This window comes from Fonsecaea nubica, assembly GCF_001646965.1.
Source record: "Fonsecaea nubica strain CBS 269.64 chromosome Unknown Scaff10, whole genome shotgun sequence".
Taxonomy (NCBI): domain Eukaryota; kingdom Fungi; phylum Ascomycota; class Eurotiomycetes; order Chaetothyriales; family Herpotrichiellaceae; genus Fonsecaea; species Fonsecaea nubica.
In genome coordinates, this window is record NW_019173683.1 from 482,026 (window position 1) to 504,536 (window position 22,511).

At 53.4% G+C, this 22,511-nt stretch overlaps 9 protein-coding genes across 9 annotated transcripts; 4 read left to right on the forward strand and 5 right to left on the reverse strand.

Annotated features, from left to right (window-relative positions):
- Positions 1 to 219: 219 nt before the first annotated feature.
- AYO20_02457 (hypothetical protein) lies at positions 220 to 1,409 on the reverse strand (the record flags this gene model as incomplete). Its single annotated transcript, XM_022640761.1, has 2 exons — positions 220 to 516; positions 600 to 1,409. The coding sequence occupies 2 exons, from the start codon at positions 1,407 to 1,409 to the stop codon at positions 220 to 222; spliced, it is 1,107 nt and encodes a 368-aa protein (XP_022503410.1).
- Positions 1,410 to 2,098: 689 nt separating this feature from the next.
- AYO20_02458 (hypothetical protein) lies at positions 2,099 to 3,870 on the forward strand (the record flags this gene model as incomplete). The annotated part of the gene is made up of 2 exons (XM_022640762.1): positions 2,099 to 2,755; positions 2,848 to 3,870. 2 exons carry the CDS (start codon positions 2,099 to 2,101, stop codon positions 3,868 to 3,870), a joined length of 1,680 nt encoding a protein of 559 aa, XP_022503411.1.
- Positions 3,871 to 4,028: 158 nt separating this feature from the next.
- Positions 4,029 to 5,786, reverse strand: AYO20_02459 (hypothetical protein; the record flags this gene model as incomplete). The annotated part of the gene is made up of 3 exons (XM_022640763.1): positions 4,029 to 4,349; positions 4,399 to 5,315; positions 5,372 to 5,786. 3 exons carry the CDS (start codon positions 5,784 to 5,786, stop codon positions 4,029 to 4,031), a joined length of 1,653 nt encoding a protein of 550 aa, XP_022503412.1.
- Positions 5,787 to 6,871: 1,085 nt separating this feature from the next.
- Positions 6,872 to 8,782, reverse strand: AYO20_02460 (hypothetical protein; the record flags this gene model as incomplete). Its single annotated transcript, XM_022640764.1, has 1 exon — positions 6,872 to 8,782. One exon carries the CDS (start codon positions 8,780 to 8,782, stop codon positions 6,872 to 6,874), a length of 1,911 nt encoding a protein of 636 aa, XP_022503413.1.
- A 914-nt stretch (positions 8,783 to 9,696) lies between these two features.
- Positions 9,697 to 10,485, forward strand: AYO20_02461 (hypothetical protein; the record flags this gene model as incomplete). Its single annotated transcript, XM_022640765.1, has 1 exon — positions 9,697 to 10,485. One exon carries the CDS (start codon positions 9,697 to 9,699, stop codon positions 10,483 to 10,485), a length of 789 nt encoding a protein of 262 aa, XP_022503414.1.
- A 919-nt stretch (positions 10,486 to 11,404) lies between these two features.
- On the forward strand, positions 11,405 to 12,637 carry AYO20_02462 (hypothetical protein; the record flags this gene model as incomplete). The annotated part of the gene is made up of 1 exon (XM_022640766.1): positions 11,405 to 12,637. One exon carries the CDS (start codon positions 11,405 to 11,407, stop codon positions 12,635 to 12,637), a length of 1,233 nt encoding a protein of 410 aa, XP_022503415.1.
- Positions 12,638 to 13,223: 586 nt separating this feature from the next.
- On the reverse strand, positions 13,224 to 16,763 carry AYO20_02463 (potassium/sodium efflux P-type ATPase, fungal-type; the record flags this gene model as incomplete). Its single annotated transcript, XM_022640767.1, has 5 exons — positions 13,224 to 13,493; positions 13,601 to 14,368; positions 14,421 to 15,911; positions 16,025 to 16,217; positions 16,270 to 16,763. The coding sequence occupies 5 exons, from the start codon at positions 16,761 to 16,763 to the stop codon at positions 13,224 to 13,226; spliced, it is 3,216 nt and encodes a 1,071-aa protein (XP_022503416.1).
- A 1,202-nt stretch (positions 16,764 to 17,965) lies between these two features.
- On the reverse strand, positions 17,966 to 18,475 carry AYO20_02464 (hypothetical protein; the record flags this gene model as incomplete). Its single annotated transcript, XM_022640768.1, has 1 exon — positions 17,966 to 18,475. One exon carries the CDS (start codon positions 18,473 to 18,475, stop codon positions 17,966 to 17,968), a length of 510 nt encoding a protein of 169 aa, XP_022503417.1.
- A 1,657-nt stretch (positions 18,476 to 20,132) lies between these two features.
- Positions 20,133 to 21,900, forward strand: AYO20_02465 (serine/threonine-protein phosphatase 2B catalytic subunit; the record flags this gene model as incomplete). The annotated part of the gene is made up of 4 exons (XM_022640769.1): positions 20,133 to 20,250; positions 20,301 to 20,632; positions 20,685 to 20,942; positions 20,995 to 21,900. 4 exons carry the CDS (start codon positions 20,133 to 20,135, stop codon positions 21,898 to 21,900), a joined length of 1,614 nt encoding a protein of 537 aa, XP_022503418.1.
- Between the last annotated feature and the right edge of the window lie 611 nt (positions 21,901 to 22,511).

A 22,511-nucleotide genomic window follows, 5' to 3' on the forward strand; every position in this document is an offset into this window, starting at 1 on the left:
GGGACTGGAACGTAATCGCGATTGCAATTGCATCGATCAAGTCCAAATGTGCAGCCGACATTCACGTCAATCACATCTGGCCCAAGTCCCGAGTCCCGACTGCCACGAGGCGCCGATATCGCGACCAATAGGTCCCACAATACAGACCCTCCCCCTGTGGTCGATGATCCATTTCCTGTTAACTAGTACACCATGTTTTTTTTAAAAGCCCCTCGTTCCTCAGAGTCTAGATCTCGGATCCTCCTTGTTATCAAACGAAACGACCAGTTTGCCAAAGTGCGCCCCCGTCTTCACATCGTGAAACAACTCTTCGACACGCTCCAACTCAAGGCCCTTGACCACCTTGGAAATGACCGGCCTGAGGTGCTTCTCCCTGACAACCCGCATCATCTCCTCAAACTCCCTCCTCGACCCGACCGTGGTGCCTCTGATTTCCATATTCCTCAGCACGGCGGACATGGGGAACGATATCTTGGGCCCCAGAGTCATGCCATAGACGACGAGTACTCCTCCTGGCTGGATTCATTTGTTTGTTTTCAGTGATTTTCCAACGGTCGATGATAGTAGGGAGTTGTTTGTGGAAGAAATCATGAACGTACCTTTAAGATCTTGACCGCGCTGTCGACAATATCTCCTCCAGCACCGTCAATGACGGCGTCCAGTCTCACTCCCCCCGTCAGTTTCAACAACTCCTTCTCCCAACCGGCGTGTTTGTAGCTGACGCCACCCACCGCGCCTCTCTGCTTCGCAGCCTCAATCTTCTCGAGACTTCCACTGCTAACAAACACCTCAGCGCCCACTGCGCGCGCAAACTCTAGAGCCATCAGCGCGACGCCGCCGCCGATTCCCGTGACCAGGACCTTCCTGCCCGGGCCGACGTGCTGTGCGCATTTCGTCATGACGGCCCTCCACGCAGTCAGACTCGTCAGGGGTAGCGCCGCGCACTCCACGTTGCTCAGATGCGGCGGGGCCAGCTCGAGGGCATCCTGCTCAATGACCATGTACTCCTGCAGGGTGCCGTTCTGGTTGCGTGACGTGCCGCCGAGAATGCTGAATTTGTCCTCCGGCCCCCACGGATCAGCGTGCCAGCCGGTCGCAGGACAGACGACGACCCTCTTGTGCAGCCACCCCGTCTCGGCGTCCGGTCCCAGCGCGACGACCGTGCCGCACCCGTCCGCGAAGAGGGGCACCCCGAACGCGATGTCCGGGTACAGATTCTGGCGGATGAAGTGGTCGCGGTGGTTGATGCCCGCGGCGTGCATCTTCAATAATACCTGTTTTCCCTTAGGTGTAGGCTGCGTCACCTCGTCCAGGCGCAGTGGGTAATAGACAGAGCCTGGATCCCCTGCGGCAGGCGCGATCGACATGACCTTGGACGTCTTTCGCGTCTGCGCGCCTCCTTGTGCCATTTCCTAGAATTTCTACCACCGAGATATGACTGCAGAGCTCAGCGGGCTTGAAGCCAGAGGATTCGAGATGATACGCGAGGCTCTGGTAGGGAGTCAAAGGGGTATGGATTTTTGAAGAACAGAAATATTGAAACAAGGGGTATCAAGCAGGGCAACTAGTGATAGTCAAGCATGTAAACGCTACCGGCTGCTATCACTAACATCTTGGGTCTCAGGGAAACGTAGACGTCTCGCCTCGTCTCAAGCACGGTCAACAGTCCTCTCACGGCTAAGCTCATCGCGCAAGGCTCCGTCACCCACGTCGGGTTGGGGGGAGGGCTCCACTTTCATTTCATTTCCCCTTTCTGGCAGCGGTCCGCGATCCGCAGTCCTGCGAAATGATGGACGGTTATTGCGGAAGATACGACCGCATGCCGTGGGGAATCCATGTCTGGGACAGGTTACGGACGGGTCGGAGAAGGACCGTCTGTAGCAGAGGGAGAGGAGATGCTTCCCGAGGTAGGAACCCGCATTGCCTTGATTCGAGCGGTACGGCAGCACGAGGAACTGGTTGGTCGTGGAACATCCATGATGGAGCAGCTCAAAGATAGGTATTCCTTTGGAAGAAACTGAAACTTTCTTCACTGCCATTGTTCTCTATCACCGCTGCGGTTTGACAGGTCGTCGCCAACGCCAAAGCCAACGCCAACATGCCCGTGTCATCGCCCTTCCCCAACATCGACACCCCAGAATGCAATATGCTCTCGTACCTCTTTCCCCCGACACAGTCGGAAGAGGACCAGTCCCTCCCTCTCTGGATCAACGCCTCAAATCCCTCCGTCAGAGTCACCGTGGCCGACACCCTATGCTTGATCCGACGATTCGCCGTCGGTCTCTCCCGGCTCGAAATCCCCAGCCAGCGAGCCGTGATGGTCCTGTCCCCGAACCACATCTACGTGCCGGTGATCTACCTCGCCGCCGCGGGCGCGGGGTGCTTCTTCAGCGGCGCCAATCCGACGTACACGGTCGACGAAGTGTCGCGGCAGCTGCGGATGAGTGACGCGGCGGTCATGCTGGTTCACCCGACCCTGCTGGACTGTGGTGTCAAGGCGGCAGAAGCGGCCGGGTTGTCGCTCAGTCGGGTGTTTCAGTTCTCGGATGCGGATTGCGAGGTCTCGAGGCACGGTGTGCGGGATTGGAAGAGCATGCTGGCCAGCGAGGAAGAGAGTCGAGAGTGGCGGTGGGATGCGCTGCGTGGCGAGCAGAGCAGGAGGACTGTGAGCTGTGTGAATTTCTCGTCTGGCACGACGGGGACGCCCAAGGGGGTGCGCATCTCGCATGCAAACGTGGTGGCAAATGCTTGTCAGGTATGTTCTCGGCCTCTGGCACCCCATGTCCCGTATCAATCCGCGAAGCAACAATCAATACCGGGTATGCCCTGCTGATGATAATGACCCAGGTCATATATGCCAAAACACACAACGCGGATCAATCCCCCGTCACCGTCTACCCCGAACGCTGGCTCGCGTTCCTGCCCCTGAACCACGCATACGCCCAGCTCTTCTCGATCGTCATCGTCTGCAAGCTGCGCACGCCCGTGTTCTTGATGACCCACTTCCGCTTCAACGACTACTTGCGACACATCCAGACGTACAAGATCACGACCCTGCAGGTCGTCCCGCCGGTGATATCCATGCTGCACAAAAGACCCGAGGTCACCCGATTCGATCTCAGTTCGGTCCAATATCTGATGAGCGCGGCGGCGCCGTTGAGCCGCGAGCTGCAGAACGCGGTCGCCACGCAGTTGAAAGGGGCGGTCATCGCACAGAGCTGGGGTATGACCGAGACTACGTGTACGGGATTAATGGTCCCAGGCATAATTCCCGACGATACCGGAAGTGTCGGCTCCCTCCTCCCCAACACGCAGGCCATGTTGGTGGACGAGCAAGGGGAAGAAACAAGTGGAGACGTCGGCGGTGAGCTCTGGATACGAGGGCCCCAGATGACTACCGGATACTGGAGGAATGAGGAAGCCACGTCACAGACTCTGACCAAGGACGGCTGGCTAAAGACAGGCGACATCGCAAAGTGCGCAGACGGGAAATGGTGGATCGTCGATCGCAGCAAAGAGTTGATCAAGGTCAATGGCTTCCAAGTCGCCCCTGCAGAGCTGGAGGCTGTGCTGTTGGAGCACGATGCGATAACAGACGCTGCTGTGGTGGGAGTCGTGCTACACGGAGAGGAATATCCCAGGGCGTATGTGACTCTACACCAGCACGCTTCGAGAAAGGCAGATCTGGTACAGACGATCCAAGAGTTCGTGGCGGAGAAGGTGGCAAAGCACAAGGCATTGAAAGGTGGCGTGAGCATCGTGGACGCCATTCCCAGGCTACCAAGTGGGAAGATCCAGAGGAACGTCGTCAAACAATGGAGCAAACGAGATGCCACAGAGCTGGAGAAAACGGTAAGAGCAAGACTGTAGCGCTGTATCGAACGATCAGTCGTGCTTCCAGAGGTTCATCTCGCTTCGGCATCACGAACTGCATATATTCAACTGCACCGTGCCACAAGTGACAAGTTAAGCCGTCCCTTTACTTTGCTTTGCTTAAACAGTCCTCTTTTGCAGGGCGAACTGCTCCATCAAAAAGTGTACGGGAGTTGGGAAGACTCGGTGATGTCCCCCATTAAGGATCCGACGTCGAACTGGATCGACTGATTGGTAAAATCCACCAGGTCGAACGATCCAAAGAGTTCGTCCCAACAGGCGTCACTGTAGTGCCAGATGTTGGAGTTTGCAGGGCTGCTCTCAAACACCGGAGCGGTATCGGACATGGTGCTATAGTCTACCAAGTCCCACAGACACTCGAAGTTCTCAGTGGTCAGCCCTTCGGGCAGTGCTGAGTTGGATATCAGGGTTGCAAAAGCGGATGTATCAGCGGTGAAACATTTCAAAGATTGTCCCTTGGGTCGGGTCAGTTATGCCAGGCAAGATCGATCAAGGGCCACTCACAATCGAACAGGCATTCCTGTAGAATTGGCCCAGGTCATCCAGAAAATCAATGTTACATTTTAAAAGCTCGGCAGACTCAAGTCTCTTGGACTCGGACCAGTGATGTCGATGCAAAGCCACGATAGTGCCTGCCACGACTGTGCAGTAGCCGAAGAACGAAGCACGCGTCGTGGCACCAGAGTACCGGGCTTCTTGCAAGAGGAGAGTGAGCCGTTTCGAATGTTCCCATGCGGTATCGAACGCCCGAGAAAGAAAGCTGGACGGGCCAGGGATGTGGCAGGACTCGAGCCGGCGCCGCAGGAGAAGAGGATGGTGAAGCAGACAGTAACAGAGGTGAAACAAGGCGCGCGAAAATATGGCTGGTCCGGCAGATTGCTGATCGATTTCTCCATCAACTGTGTGTCCGGCCATAACTTCAGTTGGTGATTTGTGCATCTCCAAGCGGCTCTCTAGATATAGAAGATCGGACTGTATGCCGGCAAACTCCGAGTTGGCGTCCCACGGCGGTTCCTGGTTCTGCATGTTAAATTGCTGCAGCATGTATTGCGCTGCTCGGCTGAGGGTGTATGCCATTGCGATGACATTGGTGAAGGGTCCTGCGTCATAGGCGACCGGGTTTGAACCTGTCCGGCTAAAGAGCTGTTGCAAATTCAGAGTCTTCTGCTCCAATCCAGCTCTCCACGCGACCTCGCTGCATGGCAACTGTAACTGGCAAGATGCGTCCAGAATGGCGGGTGGCTGCGCACGACCACAAGTGACAAGCTTGTCGAGGAGGTATAGAGACCAAAAGACTCTTCTGCGTTCTTCTTGATCGGCATAGGACAGGGCGTTGCGGCTCTCCATCATGAGTCTCATTGACTGCGCAATACGTACGGACAGTCCAATTTTGACCCATGCTAACGCGTGTCGGCCCTTCCCTGCTATACCGAGTTAGTAACGACGTCGATTTTGGAGATAAAAAAAGGCTACAAACCCGAAAAGTCGAAAATGGAGAGCAATGTCAAGGATTGTAGCGTTTGTAGATCCTCGATTCGAGTGGCTGAAAAGCAGCTTGACACGATGGATTTCCAGGACTGGTTTGCATAGAATACTGCCATGCTGTGTCGATCCCCAAAGAACGGATTGTGCGAGAAGCGTACCGCCGATGCCATGATGGCGAACAGAAGATGGGGTGGAATCTCCCCACAGCTGAGCCGTTGTCGAAAATTGGCCTCGTGGAACAAGGAATACGGCTGGTTGTGGCAATAAGCGAAATACATGTCCACGGTTTCTGACAGGACGGTAGATGGGATCGTCCCTGCAAGCGAGAGCTCGTCGGTCAAGGCCACATCATTGTTGACATACGTCGAGCTATCTCCTTCTGAATGTTCTGTCCCATCCTGTCCCATATCTTTGGTGTATCCTGGTATGGTCAGGAGTCCAGGGTATGAGTCGGAGGTACTCTGGTTGGCAGGACTTGTGTCGGCCGATGGTCTCGTTCTGTCTCTCCGTCAGCATACAGTCACAGAAACGCAGTGAAGCGTGCAAGAAGACGTCGCACCGGGTCCGAGAAGATTTAGTTTCGCGGAGAAAATCCTCGATGTTGCTGAGGCGGTTGCAAACCTCCTGTATAAGACATGAGCATCTTCTCTCACAATAGGATATATTAGATTCACCTCCAAGCGAGATGACAATTGCTTGAGTGAATCGTCATTCTCGGGTCGGGCTTTTTCGGAGCGCGCAGTGTCTGGATAAACGCACTCTATGAGCCACATTAGCATGAGCTAGTAAAGGGACCACGGTGCGTGGTACCTCGACGCATTCTCCGACAGTTCTGACATTGCGGACGGTCGCCTGTGCATCTCGCCTTTCTTCGTCTGGAAGCGAGTCATTTTCAGCCCCGATGCAACAGTCGGCAAAGATATATTAGGTATTGGTTACCTGCAGTACTGGCAAGCTTGACTGATTCTTTGGATTGGCTTATAGGGTGTCGTCCCCTGCCGTCTTTCACTGCCACCGTGGGGAGAAGAGTTCATGATGCGAGTCGATCTGCGTGGCTTCTGGTGATGGTGACTTGCGGAGTACCTGAGAGGCGGGTCATGCCTTGAGAGGTGCAAGAATCTCTTGGTTTAATGTCGACCAGCTCATTCAACAAATTGAAGGACAGAGGTTGAGGCTGAGAAAAACATCGACTAAGAGTTCTTTCGGATTCGGAGTTGGAGATGCATTCAATAAAGGTGCATCTCGGGGTCCCGCAAGCCACCCCGGCCTGACCGGCTGCTGCGGCTGCTGCGGCTGCTGCGGACTCTGGGGAAAGTGGGGAATAGCGGGTCGACGACTATTCCCTCCCGAGAGATCAGCGAATCAAATGGTGTAGATGAGAAAGTAGTACGGTCTGAGACCAAGACGAAGCATCGTGCACTAGAATACTATGTATGGTGACGATACCCAAATGAACACATTGGGTCTATAAGCATATCACCAAGGGCGTTGTTCAGTGGGCAGACACCTCAAGACCTTCCAGATCGCCTGACGTCTTCCAATCTTCACGGATGTCGAAGAAATCCAAAGCCCCCGCTAGCCACGGCGCCGCTCGTGCAACTTTGGCCCTGTCTTCGCTCGAACTCAGCCTTTCCAACTCGCCCTCCCGGCTCTGGTAGCTGGGTGTACAGCCTGCAGCTACCGCGCCTGCCAGAGCCATTCTCACAATGCGATTCGACCAATCTTCCTCTCCGGCAGCCGTGGCCTCTACGACCGGCTTCGATGACCCCTTTGCTTTGGCAGCTTCCAGACCATTCGAGATCATGTAACCCGCATGCTTGGCCAAAGTGTCGATAGATATCATCAACTTTGGGGAGGCTGTCGATTGGCTCACCCCCCAGAAGAACATATTGGGAAAGTCGTGGGTGGTGATCCCATATAATGTAGCAAGACCGCGCTCCCACTCTTCACTCAGCGTAAGACCATTACGGCCAGTCACGGTGATCCCTGCCTGACTGTCAGGCGACTTTAACACTCCGAACTCGAAGCCGGTGCTGAAGATGATAACATCGGCGTCGTACTCCTCCATGCCAATACTAAAGCCAGTTTTGGTGACCCGAGTGAGGCCAGCTCCATCAGTATCAACAAGTTGCACATTAGAGCGATTGAATGCAGCGAGGTAGTCGTCGTGGAAACATGGTCGTTTACACCATCTCGCGTACCAGGCCTTGAGACTCGCTGCGGTGTCTGGGTTTTGAATAATTGTGTCCACCCGCTGCCGTATCCTCTCCGTCCGCTCAAGGTCCATGTCTTTATAACGGTTGATGAAATCTTCCAGAGTGTCTATCGTGAGAGCCTTCGCCCGAGGACCGCCACACTGGGCGCCGGCTGAGCGAAACTTCGACCAAGCATCATTTACCATGTCAGTTTCAGGGTCCTCATAGGGGTCACTCATCCACAGGAGAAAATTGCGAACTCTCTCCTCCTGCCAGCCTGGCTTAGTCGCGATCTCTCGTCGCCAGACGTTAGGGTCTGTAGGGTGTTGACCGCGGACATCAACCCCTGCTGGGGTCCGCTGCACCACGTAGAGGTGCCTTGCCCATTTAGCAACCTCAGGTACCACTTGTATAGCCGTTGCACCAGTTCCGATAACTGCCACTTTTTTGTTCTGGAGATTCGTCAAGGACCAATCATTGGGAGAGCCGCCCGTATAACTATAGTCCCAGCGGGATGTATGGAAATAATGTCCTGAAAATTCTTCAATGCCTAGAATCGCCGGAATTTTGGGCCTTGTAAGCAGTCCTGGAGCCAGGATAAAAAAGTTGGATCGCATGTCAAGTGTCTGAGGTTCGCCACTCTGGTTCGTATGCGTTGCCTTGATAGTCCACTCCTTGCTGTATTCGTCCCACGCGGCGCCTTCTACCTCTGTATCGAACAGCGCCCTTTCATGAAGCCGGAATTTCGACGCCAGGATATTGGCGTACTCCATGATTTCGTTGCCGTAGGAGTACTTGTGCCGTGGCATATATCCTGTAGCCTCGAGGAGTGGAAGGTAGATATAGCTCTCCACATCACACATGACGCCAGGGTAACGGTTCCAGTACCAGGTGCCCCCAAAGCCTGATGCACGATCGAGGAGGAGTAAATCATCGAGCGAAAGTCCAGCCTGAAGTAGATAAGCTCCATAGAGGATACCTGCAAACCCAGCACCTAGAATGACCACTTTGAACTTGTCTCCATTCTGAGGAGGGTGGACAATCTTCAGTGGCTCGCTCCACGCCCAGGGATCACGGGCAAAGTTATTGAGCTTTTTCGAGTCCATCACATCGATATATTGTGAAGTACCGTCATCTCGAAGTCGCTTCTGTCGTTCTTCGGCGTATTTGGCTTCAATGGCACTCCTATCCAAGGAGTTTGAACCCATGGTTGCAGAGGCCTTAAGCGACTGTATTCACTCGTTGGTGTAAGAGAAGGTTTGATGATCCAAGAATGTGATGGCTTGAAGACAGGTCATGGATCAGTAGAGGGGCTATCAGCCCTGATAAATGGTCGTCCGATCATCTATAAAGTGGCGCAGAGACGACCACATGAACCGAAACCCTGTGCGCACCGAGGTCGCCAGTTTCATCGGCACAAATTGTGTCTCGAGCCCGCTATCATCTCCAGGTGTCTTTCACTGCGGTATAGCAGAATGCGCAGGGCATTTGTTTGCAAAAGGGCCTCTTTACAGCCTCGTTTCGCATGTTATACGACTCGCTCAAAGACACTCCACCAGAGTTCTCGCAAAAGTGGCCGAGGGGAATTGGGGCTCTACGACTCGCTCAGAGACACCCCCCACCAGAAGACATATATTGGAGCGGGGCCATAGGGGCCGTGCGACTGTGGAGTCAAGATTGCGTTATGTATAGTAGGGAAGGAAATTTGGAATCGTTGGTTTCGACTCACAAAATAGTCCACGATGAGTATTGATATGCCATGGAAGGCTGCAATCCCGAGTTTTCATCCTGGTACCTAACTGTTTCGTCCGTCTTTTGACCGAATTCAGCTGACGCCACAGAAGACCTCCTTATTGTTCCTCCCCATAAAATCAAGCCCGCAACAAGGGGAATGCACAGTTCTTATGTACTGGTGATAGCATTCTCCTTGTGTTTGTGTGTTTATTTCTACGCGCTTCGGACGTTCCGCCCACCCGATAAGTTTCAGAACACAGTAGGAGCACAGTATAAATGACGAAACCTCCCGCCAATGCAAAGTGACGCCAAATCAATGTATTCCCGCTCCTGACGATCGTCTCTCTGACCTTGTCCCCTCCTTCACTGGTATCAAACTCTTGAAGCCATGTCACCGAACTACATCGACAAGCTCCGCGGCAAGTCGCTTGTCATTGTTGGCGGAACATCCGGCGTAGGTTTTGCAGTTGCAGAAGCTAGCCTCGAGTTCGTCGCCAAAGTCGTCGTTGTCAGTCGGACGCAGGAAAATGTGGACAAGGCAGTGCACAGACTCAAGACTTCCTACCCTCATGCAGCCACCAACGTCCGGGGTAACGCTTGTGACTTATCCAGCGAGCAAGCAGAGAAAGATCTCACCAATGTCTTTGACTTCGCCACCGATAATGGAATAAACCTTGTCGACCATGTTGTCAGCACCGCTGGTGGAATGCCGAACCCTATTACTCTTGCCGAAGTGACACCCAACGACCTCGTCGCAGCGAGCAAGTACCACTTCATCGGCGACTTGATCCTTGCCAAGGTTGCGGTCAAGTACCTCAAACAGACGTACACGTCCTCGATCACCTTGACCGGCGGCGCGGGCACGTATAAGCCACCACGCGGCTGGCCCATGTGGGCCGGTGTGGGCGGGGCAAAAGATGCGCTGACGCGGAGCCTCGCGTTGGAGCTCAAGCGGGTTCGTGTAAACCTCGTCTCTTTGGGAGCAATTCGGACGGAGTTGTTCGACCGGGCTGTCGCAGGAGCGGGAGAGGCAGTCGCCGAGGCCGCGAAGAAGGCCTTTGTGCTCGCTAGGTTAGGGGAGCCTGGAGATGTTACAGAGACTTTTCTGGCGATAATGAGGAATAATCTTGTGACGGGCACTGTCAACATTGTTGATGGGGGCGCTCTGCTCACATAAACCAAGTTTATCCGGCACCACGGGTTCTACATAGCCCTTACTCCGTATATATCAGGAAGTAACGGGCAAACGGCACCGGGTTCGGATAATCCCCGGCCCGCGATATCCGCAATTGCCGCCAAGACGAGTGGGTCACCCTCCATCGAGCCACTAGAGCCATTTCCCACCTCTACCGACTTACCACCCATCCACCATCCAGTAATATAGCCCATTCGCGACATACAACATCCCTAATATAGCCTTCTCTCCGCCATACAAGAGTTAGCCTCGTCGCTAAATCAACGCAAGAAGCTGCACCAAGGGTTGGAGGCGGGGGTTTCAACCGTGGCAGAACCTGCCTAGGCTCCATGCCCCTCCTCACCCAGGTAGAAATTGAGTGAGCTTGCCTCCACTATCAAACATGTATAGGTGTCCCCCGTACCCACCCCACCGATCTCTCGATCACCCCTTGCAGGGCCTAGTGTCACCAATGCTGGGTGAGTCCTTGCGCAAACGGGCCAAAACGGCCTGCCGGCCTTGCAGGGAGCGGAAAAGGAAGTGCGAGGGTGGGATTCCTTGTTCAGCCTGCAGACACTTTGAGTACAATTGCGTCTTCGATCGACGAAACCGGTCAAGCAGTGGTTCTGGGCGAGCGCTCGATCATGGAGTTCGATCCAGCGTTTCGTCCCCAACGTCCGAAACCGATCAAACCCAGCATATTCACAACCAACGAACCGCGCCCGTACGCACTGAGCAAACACAGCTCCGCTCATTGGAGGCGAATTCGGGCGCGGTCTTTGCTCGGAATCTTGGCCTGACAGCTGACTCCACGCGCCTGAAGCGGCTACAGCTTTCTGCGTGGAATCTAGGGTTGAGGGATGAAGGGACACCCGCTGATGTTGTTCCGAGACCGATCATTGAAACCATCAGCCTCAGTGAGATGGAGGCCTTGACAACTGTCTACTTTAAAGAAATCCATGCCGTTTACGGATTTCTGGACGAAAACAGTGTTCGCCGGCTGATAGCCACACGCTGGTACGACAACGCCACTATGCAATCATACGACTGTGTCGATTCTGTCCTCTGCGGAATTGCCGCCCTAGGCTGTGTGTTCTCCAAACAGCCGTTGAGCCTTGAAATGCAGCTTGCGAAATCCGCCCAGGCTGCTCTAGCACAGTCTGTTCTACTCCCGACCCCATCCACGGATGATGTCGTGGCTTGGTTACTTCGGGTCATGTACCTGAGGCTGACCGCCTCACCCCATATCACCTGGATGGCGACCTGTACGATGATGCACGTCCTGGAAGCTGCCCGTCTACACTTTGATGAGGGTGACGAGCCGCTTCCCTCGGGCAACGGCGCAGAAGGAGGCCGAGAGAGCCGTCGGAGGATCTACCTAGTCGCCCAGCTGTTCAATATCTGGATCTCGTTTGACTGTGGCCGATCCAGGGTCGAAGTCCGGGGTGCCTCGTGTCAGCTTCCGTCGCCCGATGCTAGCGGCATCAAACCCGAGTTACTCGAACTCTACTTGGTCTCGGAGATTCTCTCCCCCGACAAATACCAGACTGTGCCCGAGCTGGAGAACCTGTTGCGGAGGGCCCTCGACGTGAAGTCCGCGCAGCCCATGCTGGTGCTGGTCCAGTGTAACGTGATGCTCTGCATCTACCGACGACTACGGGTGCAAGGGTCAAGTCCCAACACGGAGACCCTAGAGCGGATGCTGTCGGCTTTGTCCAAGGCCGTCGACGCCGCTCGCGCCCTGCTGAGGACCGAACGGCCATGGTGGCACGTCGCCAACGTGACCTTCCAAGCGGCCTGCGCCCTCCTCGCCATCGACACGAGCCTGTCTCTCGCCCAACTCATCCAGCCCCTCAAGGCTCTGGAGGATGTGAGCGCACATTACAAGACGAGCGCGACGCGGGAGGCCTACGACGCCGCGCGCGTGCTGGTCGGCGTCCACCGCAAACGCAAGGAACTCGACATCGCCAGACTCGACGGCGTGCTCCAGGAATGTCAACCGCACAATATCCCAGACTCGAATGACAACGACCTCGACGCTTCCAACGCAGACCAATGGTACCATCATCCTGCGATGCCCGTGTCCCTGGGCACCAACCGGATGGGCCTGGGCGAGCTTGAGTGGGAGCAGTTTTTCAACCTGGACCTTCCCTGACTTGATGATTCAAGTGCTAGTCTTAGCATTTCCTATCTCTCTCCAGCGAATTGGGTCGAGCGAGTACATAGTGGTTGGGTTCGTCGGTTGGTTTGTCCCAAGTACATATTTCCCGACACGGTATCCACATGCAGTCGGTACAAGTACCGGAATTGCCGCAATAAGCGCTACCCGCTCCGGAAAGTCGAAGTTGCCATGTCGGTAGCTTCCGCTATGTATAATCAACTATGTATCATTGGATATATATCTCTGATTGTATCTCTGATTGTATCTCTGCATGTCTAGTCGTACAAACAGAGTCTTGAATATTTCCAACCCTCCCTCCCACGACGTCGGTTCTACCACAACTCCAATCCCGGAGTACCATCTACACACCAAACGGATATATCAGTGCAAGTATGCAAGATCTCCGACATAATGATCACAACACTCTCTATCTATCTATCGATCTGGCTATCAATCGCTTGTCCCTTCTATATCTATACGGTTCTTGTCGGTCTGTCGGTTGCACGAACGTGACATCATTATAACATTACATCATACAAACCCGGCTTCGTTTGCTGTCTGCTGTCTGATGTCTGTCTGGCTAGCACTTTGTCTTCTCGGTGGCCTCCCCCTTCCGGACATCGCCGCGTTCTGCATCTCCCTCCTCTCCAGAGGAAGCAAAGTCCGAAAAGACCAACTTTTCCAAGTCGGCAGATGTCAGGCCCGGCTGCAGCCCGGCGCGTCGGCGGAAGTATACGCGCTTGGCCCATTTCCAGGCCTCGCAGCCCAGGAAGAAGAGGACGGCCTCGACAAAGACGATGCCCCATTCCCAGGAGATGCCGGTGTGTTTGAAGACCTTGTGATTGATAACCTGTATTGGAAAAGACGTTAGTGGTTGGTTCTGGTTCCTTGTGGCGTGATTTCACATAGTCCATTTCATTCATGGGATATATGATTCAACAACTAGGATCAACTTACCGGGATGTAGATGGTGGGAAAGATGGTCACGAAGCCGGCCACGATGGCCCAGAAGAGAAACTGGTTGCGCCACACGTCGTACATCCACTGCGTAAAGTACCTCTTGCTGCCGGGCTGCATGCGGAAGAAGCTTCGGCGCATGTCGACCATTTCCCACGCAAGGAAGAGTGCGAACCAGGTAAGGCTGACAAAGGTTGTGGCTCTGGCCCGAAAGACTGTATCGCACTGCGCGGAGTAGGACGTGTTGCAGTTGACGCCGAGATCTCCGTTTCCAAACGCGTACATGACCAGGAGGAAGGACGATAGACAAAGCGCAGACATCCATAAGCCGTAGACGAGCATGTCGAAGCAGAGTTCCCAGGTGAAGACGCCCGCTTTCAGCGAAATCGGTGGCCTCTGAAGGATATCTGGCGCGGCAATCTCCAAGCCAAGACCCATGTCGGGCATGCCAGACGTGATCATTATGACCCACATGATCTGGACTGGTGCTAAGGGGAACACAGAGAGGCCTGAGTCGTCTTTGAATGCTAGGCCAATGAGGAGCGTGCAGGCTTGTGCAATATTCTCCGCCAAAAGGTGAAGGATGAATTTCTGGATATTGTCAAACATCCGGCGGCCCTCTTCGACAGCGTTGAGAATCGATGCAAAGTTGTCGTCCGTGAGAACAATGTCAGAGGCATCCTTGGCCACGTCCGAGCCTCCTTGCCCCATGGCAATTCCAACATCGGCGATCTTCAGCGAAGGGGAGTCATTGACGCCATCACCAGTCTTTGGAAGTTAACGACAATCTCCCACAAGCAGGGACGGGAACAAAACTCACCATGGCCATAAAAGCGCCTCGTCGACGAAGGGCTTGGATCATTCGTACCTTTGTGTTGGGGGCACAGCGAGCGACAACCAAGGGTAAAGCTGATAGCTCGTCCAGCTCTTCATCGCTGAGACGGTCGAACTCTTTTGCTGTCATAACCATGGTTTGCGAGGTGCGATAAGAGAATAGAGATTGGTCAGTGGGGAGAATGCCAACTTGTGCAGCGATGGCACGAGCAGTGCCGGGATGATCGCCTGTCAACATGTGGACTTTCACTCCGGCGCGGTGGCAGCTCTTGACCGCATCCGCAGACTCTGGCCGAGGAGGGTCGTAGAGACCAATCAAGCCGCGGAAAGTGAGATCCCGTTCAATGTCCCCACGGGGAGGTGGACCTTCTCGACTGGCACGCCGACCATGGTGAGGATTGTAAGGACGGCTTGCGAGGGCGAGGACCCGCAGACCTTGACTGGCCAGGACTTCCATGTTCTCTAGAATTGCTGCCTTCATTTCATCCGTTAGGTCGACAACGCCTGTCCCGTGCCAATTAATGCTTGTACAAGCATCAAGAACACGCTCGACTGCACCCTTGGTGTAAACCATTTGTTCCTTTGTCTCGAGGTCTTCAAACACAGTAGACATTCTTTTCACATCCGAGTCAAATGGATACTCGCTGACTTCTTTCACTTTAGCTTGCTTTGGGTCGAGGAATCTTTGCCTGTTGAACCCAAACCGAGAGGCAAACACCTGAATTGCGATTTCTGTCGGATCACCAATGGCAACCCAGATTCCCTCGTTGTTGAGTTGAACGCGAGCAATGTTACAAAGCGATGCCACAAGCAAGAAGGCCTTTAACGCGTCATTATTCTCCAATAGCTCATTGGGTTTGGCTATGGGGCCATCTTCGGGTTGTAATTCACTTCGTGCAGCAGGAGCGGCTGTACTGTAGGTTACCTCTCCCGTCGTTGGATTGAAAGGCTCGTTTGAAGTGCTGACTGTGTAGGTGCCACGAGCTGGGATCCAGCACTTTTTGGCAACCATTTTGCCCTGGGTGAGAGTCCCGGTCTTGTCCGAGCAGATATCGGTGACAGCACCCAGGGCCTCCAACGACTTGAGGTTTCGAACAATGACATTGCGTTGAACCATTCTCTTCGTGGCTACAGCCATTGTAATTGTAAGGACAACAATCAGCGACGCCGGGATCATGGAAAGACCAGTAGCGACAGCGTAGATGATGACCTCAGAGCGGTCAGAGAATTTATTGGCGGCAAGGACAATAATGGCGCAGACAACCGCAATTCCGAAGAGCAGGATCGCTAAGCGGGAGAGTTTCTTCTGCAGTGGTGTTCCCACATTGACACCGAGAAACCGCCCGACAGCATCGGTAAAGGTTAACGTCCAGGATTCGACGTAGCGTAAGGGATTCACGGTGCCGTTCTCGCGATGCTTAACGTGGCGAATTTTCGAGTCTTTTTGACGGAGTGCCGTCGCGATTGAACCAATCTCCTGCGCCCCTGTATCAGAGATCCGTATTGAATGGGGCAAGAAGAGCAGAGATAAAAGTGATAACCTGAGGTGAAAGCCCTTTCCCGAACCCTTCAAGATGCGAAGTCACTCACCGTGTACATGCCCGTTGCAAAGACTATTCCTCGGGCTCGACCTTTTGTGACTGTGGAAGAACTGAATGCTATATTCAGTCGATCCCCAGGGCCCGTCTCTTCATCAAAAATAGCTTCCTCATCCTTCGCAACAGGTAGAGATTCACCAGTGAGGAGTGCTTCGTCGGTCTCGAAGTTGATGGATTCAATTAGCCTGGGTGCTGTGAGTATCTTGAAGGGACTAAGGAGTTCCACTGAAGTCTTACCGGATGTCTGCAGGGACCGTGTCGCCGACTTTAAGCTCGACGAGGTCGCCAATGACGAGCTCTGCCGTGGGGATGGTCAAGTTGCTCCCATCCCGGACCACAGTAGCGGTGGGTGAAGATAGTGAGCGCAGAGAGTCCATGGTCTTCTCAGCCTGATACTCCTGAAGGAAGCCGACAACAATGTTGAGAAGTATCACAGCAGTTACAACGCCTCCCTCGATCCAGGACTGAATTCCGAACGAAACTGCCATGGCCATTATCAAGACCAGCATCATTGCATTAGCAATTTGGCGCAGGAGGATCTTGAGTGGCTGTACGCCTGGGCCGTCATCCAACTCGTTGCGGCCATAGGTCTGTAATCTCTGGGACGCCTCTACTGGTGTCAGTCCAATGCCAATTGAGCTGTCCAGTTGCTGAACAAGGTCATCGTGTCCAAGGGCGTGTGCTGGCTTGGTTAGGGGTTTGTTGCTCTGGCCAGAAGTATGATTGTCCATGATTGCTTGTCTCCCCTTCGAGGTCTGGGTAGTATGAATTTCCAGCTGAACAGCAGCATGCGCCCTCGATATAGTCCCAAGAGCCGTGAGGGGACATGGTGTGACTGCGGTATCACCCTGGGACAACGTTTCGACCCTAGCTGTGGGTCTCGCAGGTGCAGTGTAGTACGCATATCGTAAGCTCAAAATCTGTCTTGTCTTTCTTAAAGTTTCCTGCACCCTTGGCACCGCTTTACCCTGGAAAGAGTTGTTTATATTTGATACTTGCGGTTGCTGTTTGGAAACAGAGACAGAAACAGAGTTCTGAAACAGTGTGAGATGTGAGATTCATATGTCAGAGTCAGACACCTCTGTAAGGCGATATTGCCTGTTAGGAAGTCACCTAAATGCCCATAAAGCTGGCTAGGGATGAAGAGGGGTGAAATTCTGAGGGAGGCAGATATTGAGTGGCGTCCCATGGGAGCAGAAGCCTGCCAAGCAAAATAGTGAGCTAGCGGGACCACGATACTGATCGAATGGAGCGGAATTGAGAGCCAAGCGAGCCAAGCATCTTGGCTGAAGAACTTCCACTCCGCCTTGCCGTCCCAGGCGGAACCTTGTGGACCAGCAATATCTGCTGTTCCGTCTTGCCGGGCTTTGACGAAGTTCGCCGGCGAGCGAGAGACTCCCTGAGGTGATGATCCCACCAGACTAAGCGCGACTGACGTCAAATGTTGTGAGAAAAATGTCAGCACTGTCGAGGTCTTCAACCAACACCCTGGGACGACACCAACCAACCTGTTCTAGAGAAGAGCTCACTTGTGCAGTGTTTCCCGCGTTGAGTCATCTTGTGTCCACGCAATCGATGATATTAGGCATTAGCAGACGAGAACCAAGTGGCGCGTAAGGAAGGGATGTGTCAACAGTTATGAATAGAGAACCATCTATTGGCATCTAGGAGCCCTACTGTAGAGGATGTCCCCTTCTTTTGTCCCGCCGAGACTTCTGTAAACCGCTCCCAGATGTTACCATAAAGCAACAGGGTAACCCCACGCCAAACCTGGAAGTCCCTCGATTTCAGTGCTCATAACTTGGTCGTGCGCTGCGTTGAAAGGATGGTCGAATTGACGCGAATCTTGCTGGTTGTAGCATCTCCGAAGTGGGTTTGAGGGGTGCGATGCCGGCTTGGCCCGTACCATAAAATTGTCTTGGAACACCAAAGCCTAGTTCCCGGAACCGGGTAGGGTTTTCAATGTCAAGTGGCCATGTGCATGTTTGGTTCGACCAGAGGCTTCCAACAATGACGCCCGTCTCTGCGCGATCTTCCCTTCTCGAACTTTTCCGATCGCAACGTAGTTAGGCTGAAGATTGGCGGTTCCTGGGCGTCGTCTAAGGTCAAACCGGTGGTCATCTTGCGAGTTTGTCGCCTGGAATAAGAGGTTTCCGCTGGTCAAACATTCCACATCTCCTCCATCTCCTCCATCTCCTCCATCATGCCATTGGCCACTAGCCTGTCGCGCTTCGAGAGTCAATGGAAGCTCGTCGGCATAATTTTCATCGAATCTGAATATCTCCGCATATCGAGCACCGAGGAGGATGGTACAGCCGCACAAGGTGACGAATAGGACAATGAAGAGTATCGTTGTGTCCCATGTCCTGAATGGATCGTCGAGAAACCACGTCAATGTGTCTGGCGGAAGTTGTTGTTCTGCAGAAGTGGTAGAGTTGAACATGGTGTCTCTTCTGATAGCGAGATGGAATATCATGACGCTTTCTGGAGGGCGCTAGATGATTGATTGCCAGTAGCACAATTGCGAGTGCTGGCAGAACCCTCAATTTGAAATGAGCATGTAACAGCTGCACTGTGCAGAGGACCACCGATCTCCGGGGTGTGGCACAATGACTCAATTTTTTCATTTAAGACCGGGACCCCCAAAAGCTCTATCCAGCTCTTCCCCTTCACGGCTCGGTGACATCGCAGGTGCTGATATGAGATGCCCAGGCTGCCCGTCCAGCAGATTCTGATCTACCCCTGCCTGTGACGACGCCTTTGTAGGCTCTAGTATCTTTTCTTCTCGATCCAACCAACCGGGCGCCACTCTGCGTTTCTCTGCAAGATCTCGATCCCTGATATCTTGCTCCCATTCTTTGATGGCTCTGTCTGCACCTTCGAGGGTCTTTTTGAGGTGGTCTTGGAGGGCTTTACAAGAGTTTATGATATCATCTGGATGGGCAGAGTGCCCAGAGGAGGATGTGATATATTTGGGCTTTCCGGGGCCATTTTCAGCTATTATGGACGGGGGGAGCGACGTGGGTACAGATCGAAATGTGTAGGGCAGTGTCACAGCAGTCGGCAGTGACAGAAAGGGCGAGACAGTCAAGGGAACCTGCGCGAGCAGTGGATGTGGCTCTGTTCAAGTGGTTAGCCGTCTCGAAGTTGCTTGCTCTGGAAGGCCTATGCCTGGGCACTTACTGTGCGTGTCAAACATGTCTGGTAGTTGTGAGATCGGTGGTTACTTTTGGCAGTGGAAAATGACCTCCAAGCCCAACTGCGGGCCGGCTTGAGTGTGATTGGAGAATGAGTCTCACTTGTACCCAAAGGCCATCGAGGTATCTGGCGAGTTGGGACTTTGGTGATGACAAGTAGTAAACTAAAGTTCGCAGCGGCGTGAAGGTAGTACGATGGCAAATGGAGGTGAAGCGCGTGCCTCGCTACCACGTCGGACCCCATATCATCATAGGTGATGTGATCTCCCACCTTGCCCCTCCATGAACAGAACCCGCTGTCCACCATTCAGATCATCCGTAGAGCAATGTGCTTTTAGTTCTCAGAGGCTCACCCAGATATCAATCCTGTGCAACTGAACGAATCCATCACCCGTAATCACTCTATTTGCAGGTGCAACCCCTCGGTGCAGTTGAACTGGGCGCGTTCTAGTTGCTTGGGGAATTTCAGCCCTGGCCTGAACTGGATCTGGACCCTAAAATCCCAATCCTCCTGAAACAGGTCGCAAATCGGACTCGTACAGCTTCAGCCGCCCCCGATTTTCAACTGTTGCCCACTTTTATTTTTCAGCTCTTGCACCGTGTTTGCAGGCAACATCTCTCCTCACCGCATCCCAATCTCCTGCGACAGCTTCTGAGAAGTCTGCCTCGTCTCTTGATCACCTGCCTCTTAGGTCACTTCGAAGACCCCGGCTCAACCACCTCCTGAGCACGAGGACGAGCAACAATTATTCCCTCCGGCGCTAACATTGCCCCTATCAACTTTGCTGACCATTTCGGTTGAAGAGGTCGCCGATATCTTTGTTTCCTCTCCGCAGACTCAGCGCTGGTATATTTCATCACTCTCGCAGACCGTTCGCGCCCGGAGCGCACCTCACAATCACAATGGATGGCCCGTTACACAGAGCCGTGGTGGATAAGAAGCCCGTGCCCGAGATTGATTTCACATTGCATATCATGGAAGATGGCTCCCAGGTGAGCACTCAAGAACGAGTATGCAAAGGTAGGTTGTCAAGAGGTGTCGCGCGAAGGCCATTTCTGATGCAATGGCAGATGTCCAGGCTCCGGCCATGCAACCCCCCACGAACGAACAGTTTTGGTCTTCCAGCGACCGATCAAAGCCGAACTTGTCCTTCCTGAAGCAACACTTTTACCGAGAAGGTCGGTTGACTGAAGAGCAAGCCTTGTGGATCATAAGTGAGGGTACAAAACTCTTGAAAGCGGAACCAAATCTGCTGGAAATGGATGCTCCCATCACTGTGTGTGGCGACGTCCATGGACAATACTTTGACCTCATGAAGCTATTTGAAGTAGGCGGGGATCCTGCTGAAACTAGATATCTCTTTCTGGGGGATTACGTCGACCGTGGGTACTTCAGCATTGAGGTACGGCCCCCGCGTTCTGCTCAGAGACCTCGTGTACTGACGGTCTATCCAGTGCGTGCTTTACTTGTGGTCTCTCAAGATTTGGTACCCAAATACCTTGTGGCTTCTTCGCGGAAATCACGAGTGCAGGCATCTGACCGACTACTTCACCTTCAAACTCGAATGCAAACACAAATACTCGGAAAAGATCTACGACGCATGCATGGAATCCTTCTGTGCCTTGCCACTAGCTGCTGTCATGAACAAGCAGTTTCTCTGTATACATGGTGGCCTAAGCCCAGAATTACACACCCTGGAGGATATCAAGAGCGTAAGTCGTGATGAAACTCTGATCTGGCCCATACTTGAGCTAATACTCCCAGATTGATCGATTCCGCGAGCCTCCCACCCATGGCCTCATGTGTGATATCCTCTGGGCCGATCCTCTGGAGGAATTCGGTCAAGAAAAAACCGGGGAATATTACGTGCATAACCACGTCAGGGGCTGCTCCTATTTCTTTTCCTATCCGGCCGCTTGCAACTTCCTCGAGAAAAACAACCTCCTCTCCATCATCCGTGCACACGAGGCTCAGGATGCCGGCTATCGGATGTACCGCAAGACCCGAACAACTGGTTTCCCCAGTGTCATGACCATCTTCAGCGCGCCAAATTACCTTGATGTCTACAACAACAAAGCTGCAGTGCTCAAGTACGAAAACAATGTTATGAACATCAGACAGTTTAACTGCACCCCTCATCCTTACTGGCTTCCGAACTTCATGGATGTCTTCACATGGTCTCTCCCTTTTGTCGGTGAAAAGATCACAGACATGCTGATTGCCATCCTTAACACCTGTTCTAAGGAAGAATTGGAGGAAGATACACAGAGCTCGAGCATGGAACCCGAGACACCACCATTTGGCGTGGATCCAGAATCCACAGAAGCCAAGCGGCGAGCCATCAAGAACAAGATCCTCGCCATTGGGCGACTTTCCAGGGTCTTCCAGGTCTTGCGTGAAGAATCTGAACGCGTCACTGAGCTGAAGACTCAGTCCGGAGGTCGCCTGCCGGCAGGGACTTTGATGTTGGGTGCTGAGGGCATCAAGCAGGCGATCCACAACTTTGAGGACGCTCGTAAAGTTGATCTCCAGAACGAACGCCTCCCACCATCGCCAGAGGAAATCGAGAAGCGCAGCGCCGAGGATAGGCGAGCTGCATTGGAGAGAGCGGCCACTGAAGCGGAGAACGACGCTAACCTGCAGGGCGTGGCAAGGAGAATCAGCTTGTAAGTCATTCACTCATTGCCATTCTACCAATGTTCTTTGGCTCACGCAATACAGTGGATCGTCCAACCCACGTGGCCATCGTCGAAAGGAGTGAGAGTCTGAATATAATCAAAGTGAGAATCGCAAACGACTGCTCTTTTGATGATGATTGAACGAGTCCACGACTCCAGCCCAGTCTCTCAAGGTCGACGAGTGGTGAGGCATACTCTTAAGCAGTTACGAGGAGCAGGAACCAGTTGGGCTACAGGGAGTGCTCGGTGCCTTGTGTGGAAAGGAATGAAGGGGAGCAGAGTATGTCGCAACCAAGAATGTGTGGTCGCAAGCAACGGTGGGCTGGCAGAGCGCGATCGACGCCTCCGCTTCCCCGTATTAGGCATCGTTTGTGCTGTCGGTATGGGTCAAGTGCCAATACTTCTACTCGTCCTTGGGTAGTGCTTGTGGCCTACTCATGGAGCAGAAATAAAATACCCATGCCCTTCCCGGATATTTCTTTCCCTTCCTCTTGTTTCTTTGTAGGATTCACACTTGATTCTCACTTTGGTGCTGCTGCGACAGTGAAAAATCGGCAATGCTGCGAATGCGAGGACATTCTTGTAGGGATTCAATCGGACGGG